This window comes from Thalassophryne amazonica, chromosome 10, assembly GCF_902500255.1.
Source record: "Thalassophryne amazonica chromosome 10, fThaAma1.1, whole genome shotgun sequence".
NCBI classification, from domain to species: domain Eukaryota; kingdom Metazoa; phylum Chordata; class Actinopteri; order Batrachoidiformes; family Batrachoididae; genus Thalassophryne; species Thalassophryne amazonica.
The window spans coordinates 43,052,934-43,068,583 of NC_047112.1; the positions used below are offsets into that span (position 1 = coordinate 43,052,934).

General features: G+C 40.3%; 1 protein-coding gene across 1 annotated transcript in view; it reads left to right on the top strand.

Moving 5' to 3' along the window:
• ttll7 (tubulin tyrosine ligase-like family, member 7) overlaps positions 1 to 15,650 on the top strand; it is a 243,320-nt gene that overhangs the window by 179,469 nt on the left and 48,201 nt on the right. The window contains exon 12 of the mRNA XM_034179159.1: positions 2,852 to 2,986. Within this exon, the coding sequence (XP_034035050.1) occupies positions 2,852 to 2,986 (135 nt within the window). The remainder of the gene's footprint in view (positions 1 to 2,851; positions 2,987 to 15,650) is intronic.

The following is a 15,650-nucleotide window of genomic DNA, read 5'->3' on the forward strand; positions in this document are numbered from 1 at the left end:
TTTTATAAAGTGAAAATATCAGATACATGTTTTAGTTTTAAAGTAATGCACTAATTTTGAAGGTTTTAGTGTGGACATGCTGTGCCCAGTGTATTATGGGTATTCACGACAGAAGAAATGCATTTGAGACGCTCTGATCAGGCTCCACAGAGACAACAGCATTAAACTCTTTGTATATTGTGCCTAAAACTCTCGTGAATATATTCTCTGGGTTTATAGACGTTGGTATTATGTTTGTTTTATGTAAAAATGCCAGAAGAAGCCCAGGTTGCTTCTCCAAAAGCCGAAAAGTCTTTTAAAATGTGATTCAAATGCATAGAACAATGCCATCTATTGGTGACCGGTTATATCACAGTGTTGTCGACTGCAGGATTTTAAAATTATCTGTAGGTTTCCAAAACCTGAGAGACCACACATGTGGAGATAAAAAAAAAGTCATAGATCTGACAGGTTTAGTTGTATGGTGTGTGGTGTCAGCCACATTGTAAAAACAACACACACAAACAGATTTCACACACGAACATTCCCAGGTCAGACACCTCACTTTCTGATTGGCTGCATGTCACATTTAGCTCCTCTCGTCCTTCTTAACACACAACATGGCAGGAGTATCTGATAAGATTATATTTAGCATCATCACGATTTTCGGGGCGTCCTTAAGATTGTCGGAAGGGGAAGATCGGGTCCGACATCGGCCTAATTATCTTGACATATGAACCAGGCTTGATGTTATGATGCCTTACGGAGTGACTGATTGACCTGTTATAACACCGCACCGAGCCGCTAACCGATCGGATGTTATGACACCTCACGGAGCAACTGATTGATCTATTATAACACCGCACCGAGCCGCTAACCGATCGAATGTTATGACGCCTCACGGAGTGACTGATTGATGCGTTATGACACATCACCGAACATGTTTTCACTATTATTTGATTTCTTTGTGCGACTGACATCATTATTCAAGCATTCAAATGGCGATTCCTATCGCCACACAACTCCAGCAACCACACATGACAAAGTTTGTTGACAATTCTTGTTATTTAAAGAAACCTTGTCTCCCTAACTGGATAGAGTTGTGATGCCATCATGCGTGCGCTTAGGCGCTGTCTAGTGGGATCTTGAAAATTTCTTTCTTTTTTTTTTATACAGATAAGAAAAATGACATATTTTACAAAAGCACATTTATTTGTAAACACCAACACATGTTACATTGATTCACTTGTGTTGGTTTTTACATAGAATGAATGAATGAATCGATCAGTATGAGCGGAGGCTTAGTTTAGCCATAATCCCTTTGGTCTGTTAATGTTCAAATCTTCAGAATTAGTGCATTATTTTAAAATTAACAGGTATGTGTTATATTTCACTTTGTACATTTTAAGAGTTTACATTAATGTAGTTATTCTATCCAAAATAATTTTATTTATAAAGCAAAACCATAATTCAAACCTGCTTTCCATTTCAAGACCTCTGCCTCATCGCTGGACCACTGTATCCTGTCAAGGTAAATGACGCTTTCCTACAGCAGGGGGCAGAGCGCACAAAGACAGAAGCGCTGATTCATTGGCTGTGTGGGTTTGTGATCGCTGTTGGTTCTGTTAGAAGCTTTGGTGGTGTTTAAACTCAAAATCAGCTTCTTAGTAACTGAGAGCGTATGGGAGGCAAAATTGAAAGTTATCGGTTATCAGTTATCTGTAGCTTCCGATACGTTTTTAGACAGTTTATCGGTTTAGCGTAAAAAAAGCTAACATTTCAGTTCGCTGATTACCAGTTATTGAAGCTAACTTTTTGGTTAGTAGTGCCAACATATTGTTCAAACTGATAAACTTTATTACTTTTCTGCAAATATTTGCTAATTTTAAAATGGATGCCTGCAGTGGTGGGCACAACTAACCAAAAAGGTAGCTTCGATAACTGGTAATCAGCGAACTGAAAAGTTAGCTTTTTTTAAAGCTAAAGCGATAAACTGTCTAAAAACGTATCGGAAGCTACAGATAACTGATAACCGATAACTTTCAGTTTTGCCTCCTATATGCTCTCAGTTACTAAGAAGCTGATTTTGAGTTTAAACACCACCAAAGCTTCTAATAAAACGACCGTCGATCACAAACCCACACAGCCAATGGGCCAACATTAAATATGCAGCCGATCTGCTCTGTGTAAGCCTGATTCCGTCAGATCTCAGAAGCTAAGCAGTGCGGGACCTGGTTAGTACTTGGATGGGAGACCTCTTTGGAACACCAGCGGCTGTGTGTGTTTCTCCAGGTAAAACTGGAGTTGCGTCAGGAAGGGTATCCGGCGTAAAACCTGTGCCAAATATCAATGCGGCTCTGGTTGTATCCGCTGTGGCGACTCCGAACACAAACACGGGAGCAGCTGAATGGACAACCAAGTTTGAACATTAAATATCTTGTCTTTGTGGTGTATTCAATTGAATATAGGTTGAAGAGGATTTGCAAATCGTATTCTGTTTTTATTTACATTTTACACAACATCCCAACTTCATTGGAATTGGGGTTGTACCATTGACTGTACAGCTGTGGTTTCCAAACATTTTCTGTCGCACCAACCATTGGAAGCTGAAATTCTCAGTCTCAAGAGTCATCTGTCTACTTAATTGACCTCAACTTTAACACAACACATCTGAAGGTTTTACAGGTGAGAATAAACACCTAATTGGGAAGTTAATAATAATTAACCTCTTCCATTGCGCCTGTGTGTTCATGGCATGCTGTATGTGCTGATAGTCTGATCAGGTTATAAAATTATTGAATTGAATTTCTTTAACACTCTGTTTCTGCACATTGTGGTGATTGAGGATTTTGTCTCTCCTGGATGTTTGTAGGGTGACCCATTGCTAAACCTGAGGAGTAAAGAGCAGGAGACAGAACTGGTACACCAGACATTTGCCGTCCTCAACACTATGAGGATCAGGTTTCCTGGAAAAACGGAGGAAGAAGCTGAGGCAGTGTTGGATGAGGTTAGTGCACTCACTTTTTGTAAGTGTATCTTTGTGTATCCATTACCTTATATACCCAATGTGTATGTAGAGAATATGATAATTGGAGGCAGAAACAGGTTGGAAAATGAAGAAATACAGAAAGTAAGGAAAAAACAGAAATACGGCAGTAAAACTATTCACTGACATACTGTATTCCCACAACGCTACTGCGTCTATGCTGGTTACTCTGCAGCTCATCTAAAAGTGATCTCTTTGTCTCAGTTCACAATAGTCTGTCCCTTCTGGCTCGACTCCTGTTGTCTTTCAAACAACCCTAGCCACAACGCGTTGGTCAGTTTGCAGCCCCGTGTTATTCTCCACTGCTCCTTCGTATTAATCAGTACCTCCTCTGTTTCTGGCAAACTACATTTTTGTGGTGCCATGAGAGAAATGCCTGCCTGAGGTCACTAGACAGAGGTGTTTGCTGATGCTGATATCTTTACAGGAAAACAAAGCTCCAAGTCTTTAGGGTCCTGGTGTTTCCTGTCTTACTGTATGGTTGTGAGACTTGGATGCTAACCAGTGACTTAAGGCAACAACTGGATGTCTGGTACTAATTCTCTTCAGAGGATCCTTTGGTACTACTCCAATAATGTTTTTTGTCAAAAGAGTGGTTAGTTGTGGAAACTGACATGGGAAGTAGTATCACTTGCAACATGAGGAAGCACCAGCATTGATATTTTAACCATGTGACACATTTCTTTGCATGATCCAGCACACAGGTGTGTGCGTGTTGAGGACACCAGTGACAGGAGAAGGCCAAGGAGACACCCACGTGTTACCTGGCTGCGGGCAGATAAATGTAACTTTTGAGAGGTGGGGATGGACTGGTTGTCTGCTGTGGTGTTGTGCATGCTGCGAAAATTGACTTGACTGGTTACTTCCTCTGTGGTTGGATTTAGTGTGTATTAAAAAAGAAAACCGCTGAAGTTGTCATAAAGCTCAAGATGATTGCTAAAGTTTATGTTAAATATTATTCAAATATTTTTTGCAATTTTGAAATTTTTGTGCAAAAGAGAGCTGATTCACCCTGCTCAGCGTGCCACTCTCATTGGAGCGACATCTCTGCTATTTTGGCATTGTGGGATAGCTCACCCACAGATTGAGCTCGCCGGAACACTTTCACCACACTGCTCAGCGTGCTGCTCTCGTTGGAGGGACAACATACAGAATGTGTCTCTTCCCAGATACATCTCTTTCAGTGCAGCTTCTTGTTCTGATTTTGACACGAAGTTAACATCCAAGTCTTTCATCGCCAACTGTAAATGGGAATCAAAACATTCCAATCATATCTTTTTGAAATCTTCCACATCAAACTCCATCGTGTCAATGTTTACAGTGTGCTTGAGCGATAACAGGTGAAGTTTCTCATAAACTTTAAGTTTCTTAAATATTTATTACGGCCACTCTTAAAACTTCAGTTATCTTTATAATCTTATTACTGGTAAATTTTAGAATTACACTCAACAAAAATATAAATGCAACACTTTTGGTTTTGCTCCCATTTTGTATGAGATGAACTCAAAGATCTAAAACTTTTTCCACATACACAATATCACCATTTCCCTCAAATATTGTTCACAAACCAGTCTAAATCTGTGATAGTGAGCACTTCTCCTTTGCTGAGATTATCCATCCCACCTCACAGGTGTGCAGTTTTGTTTTATTGGGGGGGATACCAGTCAGTATCTGGTGTGACCACCATTTGCCTCATGCAGTGCAACACATCTCCTTCGCATAGAGTTGATCAGGTTGTCAGTTGTGGCCTGTGGAATGTTGGTCCACTCCTCTTCAATGGCTGTGCGAAGTTGCTGGATATTGGCAGGAACTGGTACACGCTGTCGTATACGCCGGTCCAGAGCATCCCAGACATGCTCAATGGGTGACATGTCCGATGAGTATGCCGGCCATGCAAGAACTGGGACATTTTCAGCTTCCAAGAATTGTGTACAGATCCTTGCAACATGGGGCTGTGCATTATCCTGCTGCAACATGAGGTGATGTTCTTGGATGTATGGCACAACAATGGGCCTCAGGATCTCGTCACGGTATCTCTGTGCATTCAAAATGCCATCAATAAAATGCACCTGCGTTCTTCATAACAGACGCCTGCCCATACCATAACCCCACCGCCACCATGGGCCACTCGATCCACAACATTGACATCAGAAAACTGCTCACCCACACGATGCCACACACGCTGTCTGCCATCTGCCCTGAACAGTGTGAACCGGGATTCATCCGTGAAGAGAACACCTCTCCAATGTGCCAAACGCCAGCGAATGTGAGCATTTGCCCACTCATGTGGAGGTCCTGGGCTGGTGTGGTTACACGTGGTTTGCGGTTGTGAGGCTGGTTGGATGTACTGCCATATTCTCTGAAATGCCTTTGGAGACGGCTTATGGTAGAGAAATGAACATTCAATACACGAGCAACAGCTCTGGTTGACATTCCTGCTGTCAGCATGCCAATTGCACGCTCCCTCAAATCTTGCGACATCTGTGGCATTGTGCTGTGTGATAAAACTGCACCTTTCAGAGTGGCCTTTTATTGTGGGCAGTCTAAGGCACACCTGTGCACTAATCATGGTGTCTAATCAGCATCTTGATATGACACACCTGTGAGGTGGGATGGATTATCTCAGCAAAGGAGAAGTGCTCACTATCACAGATTTAGACTGGTTTGTGAACAATATTTGAGGGAAATGGTGATATTGTGTATGTGGAAAAAGTTTTAGATCTTTGAGTTCATCTCATACAAAATGGGAGCAAAACCAAAAGTGTTGCGTTTATATTTTTGTTGAGTGGAATTTAGATGAGATATACTCAGTGGTGGGCACACTTCCGATAACAGATAATTATAGAAGATAATGTTTTCATTATCGGATTATCTTTTTAGATAACTTTAAAAACTATTATTGGACCAATTATCTTCCGATTAATTTCTGTCCAGTAACTTTTAGACCGATAAACAAAGTACACAAAGCTGAACAGCGACAAGCATTTTTAAAATTTAAAATCAGTTCAGCACCTACCTGTTAAAAGTTTTGTAACAGATGGACAGTTATACCCTCTGCTAACAGAATAGAGCTGCTTCTATGAAAAGCATCTCTATCCTCTGTAGACAAAGGAGAAATAGCCAAAAAAAAAAAAAAAATCATTTCCTTTAACACCATACCAATATTCTGGCAATATCACCTAAATCATCCAGAGGCATACATTTTTAACTTATGGTTCAAATTTTAACCAAACTAATTTTGGACAAGTTATTTTAAATTACTGTCATGTCTGAAGTTTTATAAAGTGAAAATATCAGATATATGTTTTAGTTTTAAAGTAATGTGCTAATTTTTAAGGTTTTGTGAGCACATGCTGTGCCCAGCAGTGCATTATGGGTAGGATGATGTAATCTCAGTACGTTCACGACAGGACAATTGCATTTCAGACACTCTGTTCAGGCACCACAGACAACAGCATTAAACTCTAGTGCCTAAAACTCTCGTGAATATATTCTCTGGGTTTATAAACGTTATTGTATTTGTGTTTGTTAAATTCCACGCATTTTAAATGTAGCAGACAGGGATTATCTGGATTTTTGTTTTCACGGCCTCTACTGCCATCTACTGGCCAGTAGTGTTCATGGCAGTATTCACCCTAAGTACTAAGCGTCTGGGAACCAGTAGATGGCAGTGTTCTATTTATTTTGACCCCGGTTATATCAGATGATTGTCAGATCAACTTTTTGGCTTTGCAAATGGCTTTTTTTTTTTACAGATGAAGTTTAAAAACAAAACAAAACAGCAACAACAAAAAAAAACATTACAAGACAGCTCTGCGGTGTTTGCACAGGCACAGTGCGAGCAGTTAGATGCTTGTAGCTTTTCAGCAGCAGGATACCCTCACGACGGCCGACCAGAATAATATCAAACAGGTTTGATTTTCATTGGACCATACGATCGGCGATCAGGAGGTGGTCCTGAGATGTAAAACGTAGCTTGTTACTCCATGTACACTACACGATGCAGAATGCGCGATTAACCTGAAACTTGGTCCAAAAAATTCCTGCATGAAAAATCATCTCGCACAGTGTAAAGCACATTTTACAACATCATAAAACGTGCGCACATTCTCTCCAAATGCAAAACATTTTGCGATGACAGTTCCAGGGCTCCGTAAAAATGCCTGTTTTTACAAATTAAAAAAATGGAATATTTTACAAAAGCACATTTATCTGTAAACACCAACACATGACAGACGTCACATTAACGTGTTGGTTTACATAATGAATGACTGAACCAGTCAGTGTTTAGCAGAGGCACTTTTACCCAGAATCCTTTGCAATCTGTCTGTGTTTGTTACAAAACCTCAGAATTAGTGCATTATTCAACATTAAAAGATATATGCTATATTTTAACTTTGTACAAATGACAGAATTGACAATAATGGAGTTATTCTATCGGTATTAATAATGTTATTTATTAATCAAAACCATAAGTCAGCATGACTTTATTTTTCAAGACTTCCGCCTGACCGCAGCATTGTGATTGATAGAGAGTTGGCTTTATGGCTGCTCTCAGAGTGCCTCTGTGCTGGGAGCTCTGTAGTAAACAAGCGCTTCCAGCAGGGGTAGAATGTTTAAAGACAAAAGTGTGGTCTCATTGTTTGGGTGTGTTGTTACTTTTAACATTACTAGAAGCTATTGTGGCATTAAAACTTAAATTCATTTTATTAGTAGTTGTAAATGTACCAGAGACAATATTGGAATTTATCTGTTATCGGTTATCTGTAACTTCCGATACATTTTTGTGTGGTTTATTGTTTTATCTTTATCGAAGATAACTTTTCAGTTATCTGACTATGTGTTATCAAAGTTAATTTTTTGATTATCTGTGCCTACCACTGGATATACTCATTATCTCACAGGAATATATCACAATTATCTGGGAACTACTTTCTGCGCAGGAATTCATCAAGCACGTCGGCTGCAGGCCTGTACTTACACAGAATATCCAGAAACTGGATAGTTGTTCAGTCAAAACGAGACTGTCCACTTTTAGCTTGCCATAAGCTAGTGCCACTCGTGAGAGTATGAGAGCTGACGTCTTAGTTTTAATTCTACAGTTTTCCTCAAAAATGAAATATGGCACCAGCAAATAGTTTAGATCTCAACTAAGTTTAAATATTTTCCTAATTTTTCATGAGTCAATTTGTAAACTTTAACCATTTGTAATGCTACATTAAGGGTAGCATTAAAGTTTATATAGAGAAAGTTATTTTACAAATTCTTCCTAAATTAAGATGATTACACACCTTCAACAAAGCTATAGCACAAAGTGTTCAGCAGCCTTAAAATTACAATAAAAAAGGTTAAATTATTAATATGGACACAAACGTTTATACAATGAAATACATATTTGTCATTTTAACTAAATTGTATATAATAAAAAACTGGGATAATAATAATAACATAGTAATTTTTATGTAATTGTGTATATGTATATATATATATATATATATATATATATATATACGAGGTCTGTTAGAAAAGTATCGGACCTTATTATTTTTTTCAAACACCATATGGATTTGAATCACGTGTGATTGCGTAAGCCAAGCTTGAACCCTCGTGCACATGCGTGAGTTTTTTCATGCCTGTCAGTTGTTTCATTCGCCTGTGAGCAGGCTTTGAGTGAGGTGTGGTCCACCCCTAAAGGTGGCTTTCAGACGGATTCCGGTTGCTTTTCTGTCGTATGAATATCCGAGAAATTGAGCTTGAGCTTGAGCTGGACAAGCTGGACATGTCCTGTGAGGCTTCATCACGGCGTTTCTTTGCGCCGAGCGGCTGCACCACGATGCGCTGAACTCCTCCGCACGTCTGTCTTAATGTGCCGGAAAAAGTGCTGATGTCCACGTCTTTTCACAATTCCTGTGCTAGTCAGAGGACATACCGGATCAAGACAGCTTCCAGTTTAGAAATGAACGGCACATTTCACTGTTACAGGAGTTTTTGTCATGGAAAGAGGAACAAAGGCGGAGGAATTCCGCGCATCGCGGCGGAGCTGCATGGCGAAAAGAAACGCCGTGATGAAGCCTCACAGGACATGTTCTGGCATGTTCAGCTCATGCACAATCACAATCGGATATTCACACGACTGGAAAGCAACCGGAATCCGTCTGAAATCCACCTTTAAGCCGTGCTGTGAGACCAACACCGAGGTGGTTTTGTCCCGCGTAATGAACGGCTCCGTGGCACGTCCCTCGGCTTCTTTTTCCATGAAAAAAAAACTCCTGTAATGGTGGAATGTGCCGGAAAAAGTGCTGATGTCCACATCTTCTGCTTTTTTGTGAAAGTCAGATGAGGTCCCAGATCAACAAAGCTTTCACATTGGAAATGATCTGGTTGTTTGTGCGGGGTGTCAGCCTGTCCATTGGTGCTGGGAGCGCGCTGCGCTCTCAGCAGTTGTGGGCCGTCCTTAAAGGGGCAGTAATACCCCGTAATCTGTTTAATCCCCATAAAATCGTCCCTGAAAGCCATATTAATTTTTCGAATGGTGTCCACCTGGAGGTCTCTTACAGTTTCTGGAAAAAAATTGATGCAGCAAAGATCCAAATCATTCAGACATTTATTCGCAATAAAAAATAGACGAGAGGGGTAGACCACACCTCACTCAAAGCCTGCTCACAGGCGAATGAAGCAACCAACAGGCATGAAAAAACTCACGCATGCGCACGAGGGTTCAAGCTTGGCTGACGCAATCACACGTGATTCAAATCCATATGGTTTTTGAAAAAAAATAATAAGGTCGGATACTTTTCTAACAGACCTCGTATATATATATTAGGGCTGGGCAACGTTAACGCGCTAACGCTGCGTTAATTATTGAGGTCATTATCGCCGACGATTTTGTTCCTCCCCTTAACGCTGTGGGATTTTTTTTTTTTTTTTTAGCCTTTTATGACTGTTGTTCTTTGCCTTTTATTTTGAAAGCGTCAGTCGGGAGCAAGCTTCTGTTGCTGCTTCCTGCTGATAGCTGAGTTCACACAGAAAACAACACGAGGATCGAGAAAAGTACAGGCTATGCAATGCACAACAAAACAAAATGCAGAAAGATGCCGAACTTTTAAATGGACATTTTTGGTACAAAGTTCTACAGGATCAGGCCCGGATCCAGACCGATTTGGACCGATGCAGTTGCATCGGTCAAATTTTTTTTACGCATCGTTCATCATCGGTAAAAAAAAAAATCTTGAATAATCCCGAATAGTGCCGAACGTGTCCCCGCGGTGAACACAGCTTTTCGGTGGTTTTCATGTCAACCTATAGTCCGTAAATTATACAGATTTTTCCGAGTTTCAGAGTCATACGACGTACAAATAAAGTTGGATATTCAGGGTTTGGTCTGTAATCAACCGTTTCTGCAGCGCGCCACCACTTTGAAACCATGAACCATTCAAGCAATGCTTCGATCCAGTAGCTCGTTGGTTCTTTGATTCACTGCTCTTCAGAAATGGCAAGTCTGCTTCTTAACCTCTCTCAAAGCCATTAAAATATCGTCAGTCACTTTTTTGTGTGAATTAAAGTCACTAACTGGAACTCTTGTCTTGTTGCTGTCAAACGAGAATCGTCCTCCGTTCCGTTCACACAGCTCGAAACGCTGCGCGGCTGAGACAGAGTCCGGTCGGAATTAATAACTTCAAAATTAGTTGCTGCTTTAAATAAAATGACACCTCTTTCCAAACGTTGTAATACAGACAAGAAACTACAATCAACTAAAATGTTTTTTCCTCCCAAAATGAAATGTGCTGTATTTTCTTTTCAAATTACATCCTGAAGTGAAGCACAGCAGCTATAAGAGATCAGCTCAGATATATGGAAAGACATTCATGCCAATAATGTCTGAAAGGAAATGCTTTTGACAAAAACTACAGATTTTGTTTATTCCTATTTATGTCCAGAGATCAAGGATTCACCATGTAGAGTTTATTATGTCCAAAGTTTAAGGATCCAGTGACCAATTTCATATTTATTTACTTTAAGACTCAATAAAATGTTCAATTTCAATTCAATTGAATCGGCTTATAAAGTGCCAAATCACAACAAAATCTAAGTATAATGGAACAAATGCATTACAATTGTACACATATCAAATTGTGGTATGTGTACAATTGTGATGTATTTGTTTTAGTATATTTAGTCATGGACATGAATATTGTTACCTGCTGGACTGTTTCTAATTTTGATTGGTATCAAATCAAATCAATTTCATTTATATAGCGCCAAATCACAACAAACAGTTGCCCCAAGGCGCTTTATATTGTAAGGCAAAGCCATACAATAATTACGAAAAAACCCCAACGGTCAAAACGACCCCCTGTGAGCAAGCACTTGGCAACAGTGGGAAGGAAAAACTCCCTTTTAACAGGAAGAAACCTCCAGCAGAACCAGGCTCAGGGAGGGGCAGTCTTCTGCTGGGACTGGTTGGGGCTGAGGGAGAGAACCGGGAAAAAGACATGCTGTGGAGGGGATCAGAGATCAATCACTAATGATTAAATGCAGAGTGGTGCATACAGAGCAAAAAGAGAAAGAAACACTCAATGCATTATGGGAACCCCCCAGCAGTCTAAGTCTATAGCAGCATAACTAAGCGATGGTTCAGGGTCACTCGATCCAGCCCTAACTATAAGCTTTAACAAAAAGGAAAGTTTTAAGCCTAATCTTAAAAGTAAAGAGGGTGTCTGTCTCCCTGATCCAAATTGGGAGCTGGTTCCACAGGAGAGGAGCCTGAAAGCTGAAGGCTCTGCCTCCCATTCTACTCTTACAAACCCTAGGAACTACAAGTAAGCCTGCAGTCTGAGAGCGAAGCGCTCTATTGGGGTGATATGGTACTATGAGGTCCCTAAGATAAGAAGGGACCTGACTATTCAAAACCTTATAAGTAAGAAGAAGAATTTTAAATTCTATTCTAGAATTAACAGGAAGCCAATGAAGAGAGGCCAATATGGGTGAAATATGCTCTCTCCTTCTAGTCCCCGTCAGTACTCTAGCTGCAGCATTTTGAATTAACTGAAGGCTTTTCAGGGAACTTTTAGGACAACCTGATAATAATGAATTACAATAGTCCAGCCTAGAGGAAATAAATGCATGAATTAGTTTTTCAGCATCACTCTGAGACAAGACCTTTCTAATTTTAGAGATATTGCGTAAATGCAAAAAAGCAGTCTTACATATTTGTTTAATATGCGCTTTGAATGACATATCCTGATCAAAAATGACTCCAAGATTTCTCACAGTATTACTAGAGGTCAGGGTAATGCCATCCAGAGTAAGGATCTGGTTAGACACCATGTTTCTAAGATTTGTGGGGCCAAGTACAATAACTTCAGTTTTATCTGAGTTTAAAAGCAGGAAATTAGAGGTCATCCATGTCCTTATGTCTGTAAGACAATCCTGCAGTTTAGCTAATTGGTGTGTGTCCTCTGGCTTCATGGATAGATAAAGCTGGGTATCATCTGCGTAACAATGAAAATTTAAGCAATGCCGTCTAATAATACTGCCTAAGGGAAGCATGTATAAAGTGAATAAAATTGGTCCTAGCACAGAACCTTGTGGAACTCCATAATTAACCTTAGTCTGTGAAGAAGATTCCCCATTTAGATGAACAAATTGTAATCTATTAGATAAATATGATTCAAACCACCGCAGCGCAGTGCCTTTAATACCTATGGCATGCTCTAATCTCTGTAATAAAATTTTATGGTCAACAGTATCAAAAGCAGCACTGAGGTCTAACAGAACAAGCACAGAGATGAGTCCACTGTCTGAGGCCATAAGATCATTTGTAACCTTCACTAATGCTGTTTCCGTACTATGATGAATTCTAAAACCTGACTGAAACTCTTCAAATAGACCATTCCTCTGCAGATGATCAGTTAGCTGTTTAACAACTACCCTTTCAAGAATTTTTGAGAGAAAAGGAAGGTTGGAGATTGGCCTATAATTAGCTAAGACAGCTGGGTCAAGTGTTGGCTTTTTAAGTAATGGTTTAATTACTGCCACCTTAAAAGCCTGTGGTACATAGCCAACTAATAAAGATAGATTGATCATATTTAAGATCGAAGCATTAAATAATGGTAGGGCTTCCTTGAGCAGCCTGGTAGGAATGGGGTCTAATAGACATGTTGATGGTTTGGATGAAGTAACTAATGAAAATAACTCAGACAGAACAATCTGAGAGAAAGAGTCTAACCAAATACCGGCATCACTGAAAGCAGCCAAAGATAACGATACGTCTTTGGGATGGTTATGAGTAATTTTTTCTCTAATAGTTAAAATGTTATTAGCAAAGAAAGTCATGAAGTCATTACTAGTTAAAGTTAAAGGAATACTCAGCTCAATAGAGCTCTGACTCTTTGTCAGCCTGGCTACAGTGCTGAAAAGAAACCTGGGGTTGTTCTTATTTTCTTCAATTAGTGATGAGTAGTAAGATGTCCTAGCTTTACGGAGGGCTTTTTTTATAGAGCAACAGACTCTTTTTCCAGGCTAAGTGAAGATCTTCTAAATTAGTGAGACACCATTTCCTCTCCAACTTACGGGTTATCTGCTTTAAGCTGCGAGTTTGTGAGTTATACCACGGAGTCAAGCACTTCTGATTTAAAGCTCTCTTTTTCAGAGGAGCTACAGCATCCAAAGTTGTCTTCAATGAGGATGTAAAACTACTGACGAGATACTCTATCTCACTTACAGAGTTTAGGTAGTTACTCTGCACTGTGTTGGTATATGGCATTAGGGAAAATAAAGAAGGAAACATATCCTTAAACCTAGTTACAGCGCTTTCTGAAAGACTTCTAGTGTAATGAAACTTATTCCCCACTGCTGGGTAGTCCATCAGAGTAAATGTAAATGTTAGTTAGTCTGTGGTGCAGTTGAAGGTGCTATATTATTTTTTCTTTTTGAATTTTTATGCTTAAATAGATTTTTGCTGGTTATTGGTAGTCTGGGAGCAGGCACCGTCTCTACGGGGATGGGGTAATGAGGGGATGGCAGGGGGAGAGAAGCTGCAGAGAGGTGTGTAAGACTACAACTCTGCTTCCTGGTCCCAACCCTGGATAGTCACGGTTTGGAGGATTTAAGAAATTGGCCAGATTTCTAGAAATGAGAGCTGCTCCATCCAAAGTGGGATGGATGCCGTCTCTCCTAACAAGACCAGGTTTTCCCCAGAAGCTTTGCCAATTATCTATGAAGCCCACCTCATTTTTTGAACACCACTCAGACAGCCAGCAATTCAAGGAGAACATGCGGCTAAACATGTCACTCCCGGTCCGACTGGGGAGGGGCCCAGAGAAAACTACAGAGTCCGACATTTTTTTTGCAAAGTTACACACCGATTCAATGTTAATTTTAGTGACCTCCGATTGCCGTAACCGGGTGTCATTACTGCCGACGTGAATTACAATCTTACCAAATTTACGCTTAGCCTTAGCCAGCAGTTTCAAATTTCCTTCAATGTCGCCTGCTCTGGCCCCCGGAAGACAATTGACTATGGTTGCTGGTGTCGCTCACTTCACATTTCTCAAAACAGAGTCGCCAATAACCAGAGTTTGTTCCTCGGCGGGTGTGTCGCCGAGTGGGGAAAAACGGTTAGAAATGTGAACGGGTTGGCGGTGTACACGGGGCTTCTGTTTAGGGCTACGCTTCCTCCTCACAGTCACCCAGTCGGCCTGCTTTCCCGGCTGCTCGGGATCTGCCAGAGGGAAACTAACGGCGGCTAAGCTACCTTGGTCCGCACCGACTACAGGGGCCTGGCTAGCTGTAGAATTTTCCACGGTGCAGAGCCGAGTCTCCAATTCGCCCAGCCTGGCCTCCAAAGCTATGAATAAGCTACACTTATTACAAGTACCATTACTGCTAAAGGAGGCCGAGGAATAACTAAACATTTCACACCCAGAGCAGAAAAGTGCGGGAGAGACAGGAGAAGCCACCATGCTAAACCGGCTAAGAGCTAGTAGCTGCACTAAGCTAGCGGATTCCTAAAAACACGCAAAGTGAATAACGTGTAAATAATTTAGAGGTGATTCAGCAGAGGGAGTGCTTTAGTTAAGGCACGTGAAGATAACACTGTGAAACAAATCGTTATCTAGGTAACTAGATCAATCTAACTGCGCAGATTAAACAGCTAACAGATACAGCAAAACACCGCTGTGCTCCGGAACAGGAAGTGATACAATACCGCAGTGAGAGCCAACCACCAGTAGAGGCTTGCCTTGCTTCAGTGGAAGATGTCTTCTGTGAACTGTCTGTATCACAATATATTATTAAGAATATATGCAGTCAAATTGTTATTGATTTTATCAGTTGAAAAAAAATCATATATAGATTCAGGTATAACTGAAAGATTTGGGCAATAAATTTGATCCTGTTTACAGTCAATTTTTGTTATTGTGTTTTTTTTTTTTGGGGGGGGGGGCATCATATTTATACAAATAAGTGTTCACTGTGGTCCATGAAGTATAATAAATACATTAAAAGAAGTGTGACAGTGTATGTTGCACACAAATAAAAGAATGAGGATTATTGAATAACAAGACGCGTATGATTTTTATTTTATCATTGGGCAAAAATGCATCTGTCAGATTTTCACTCTGGA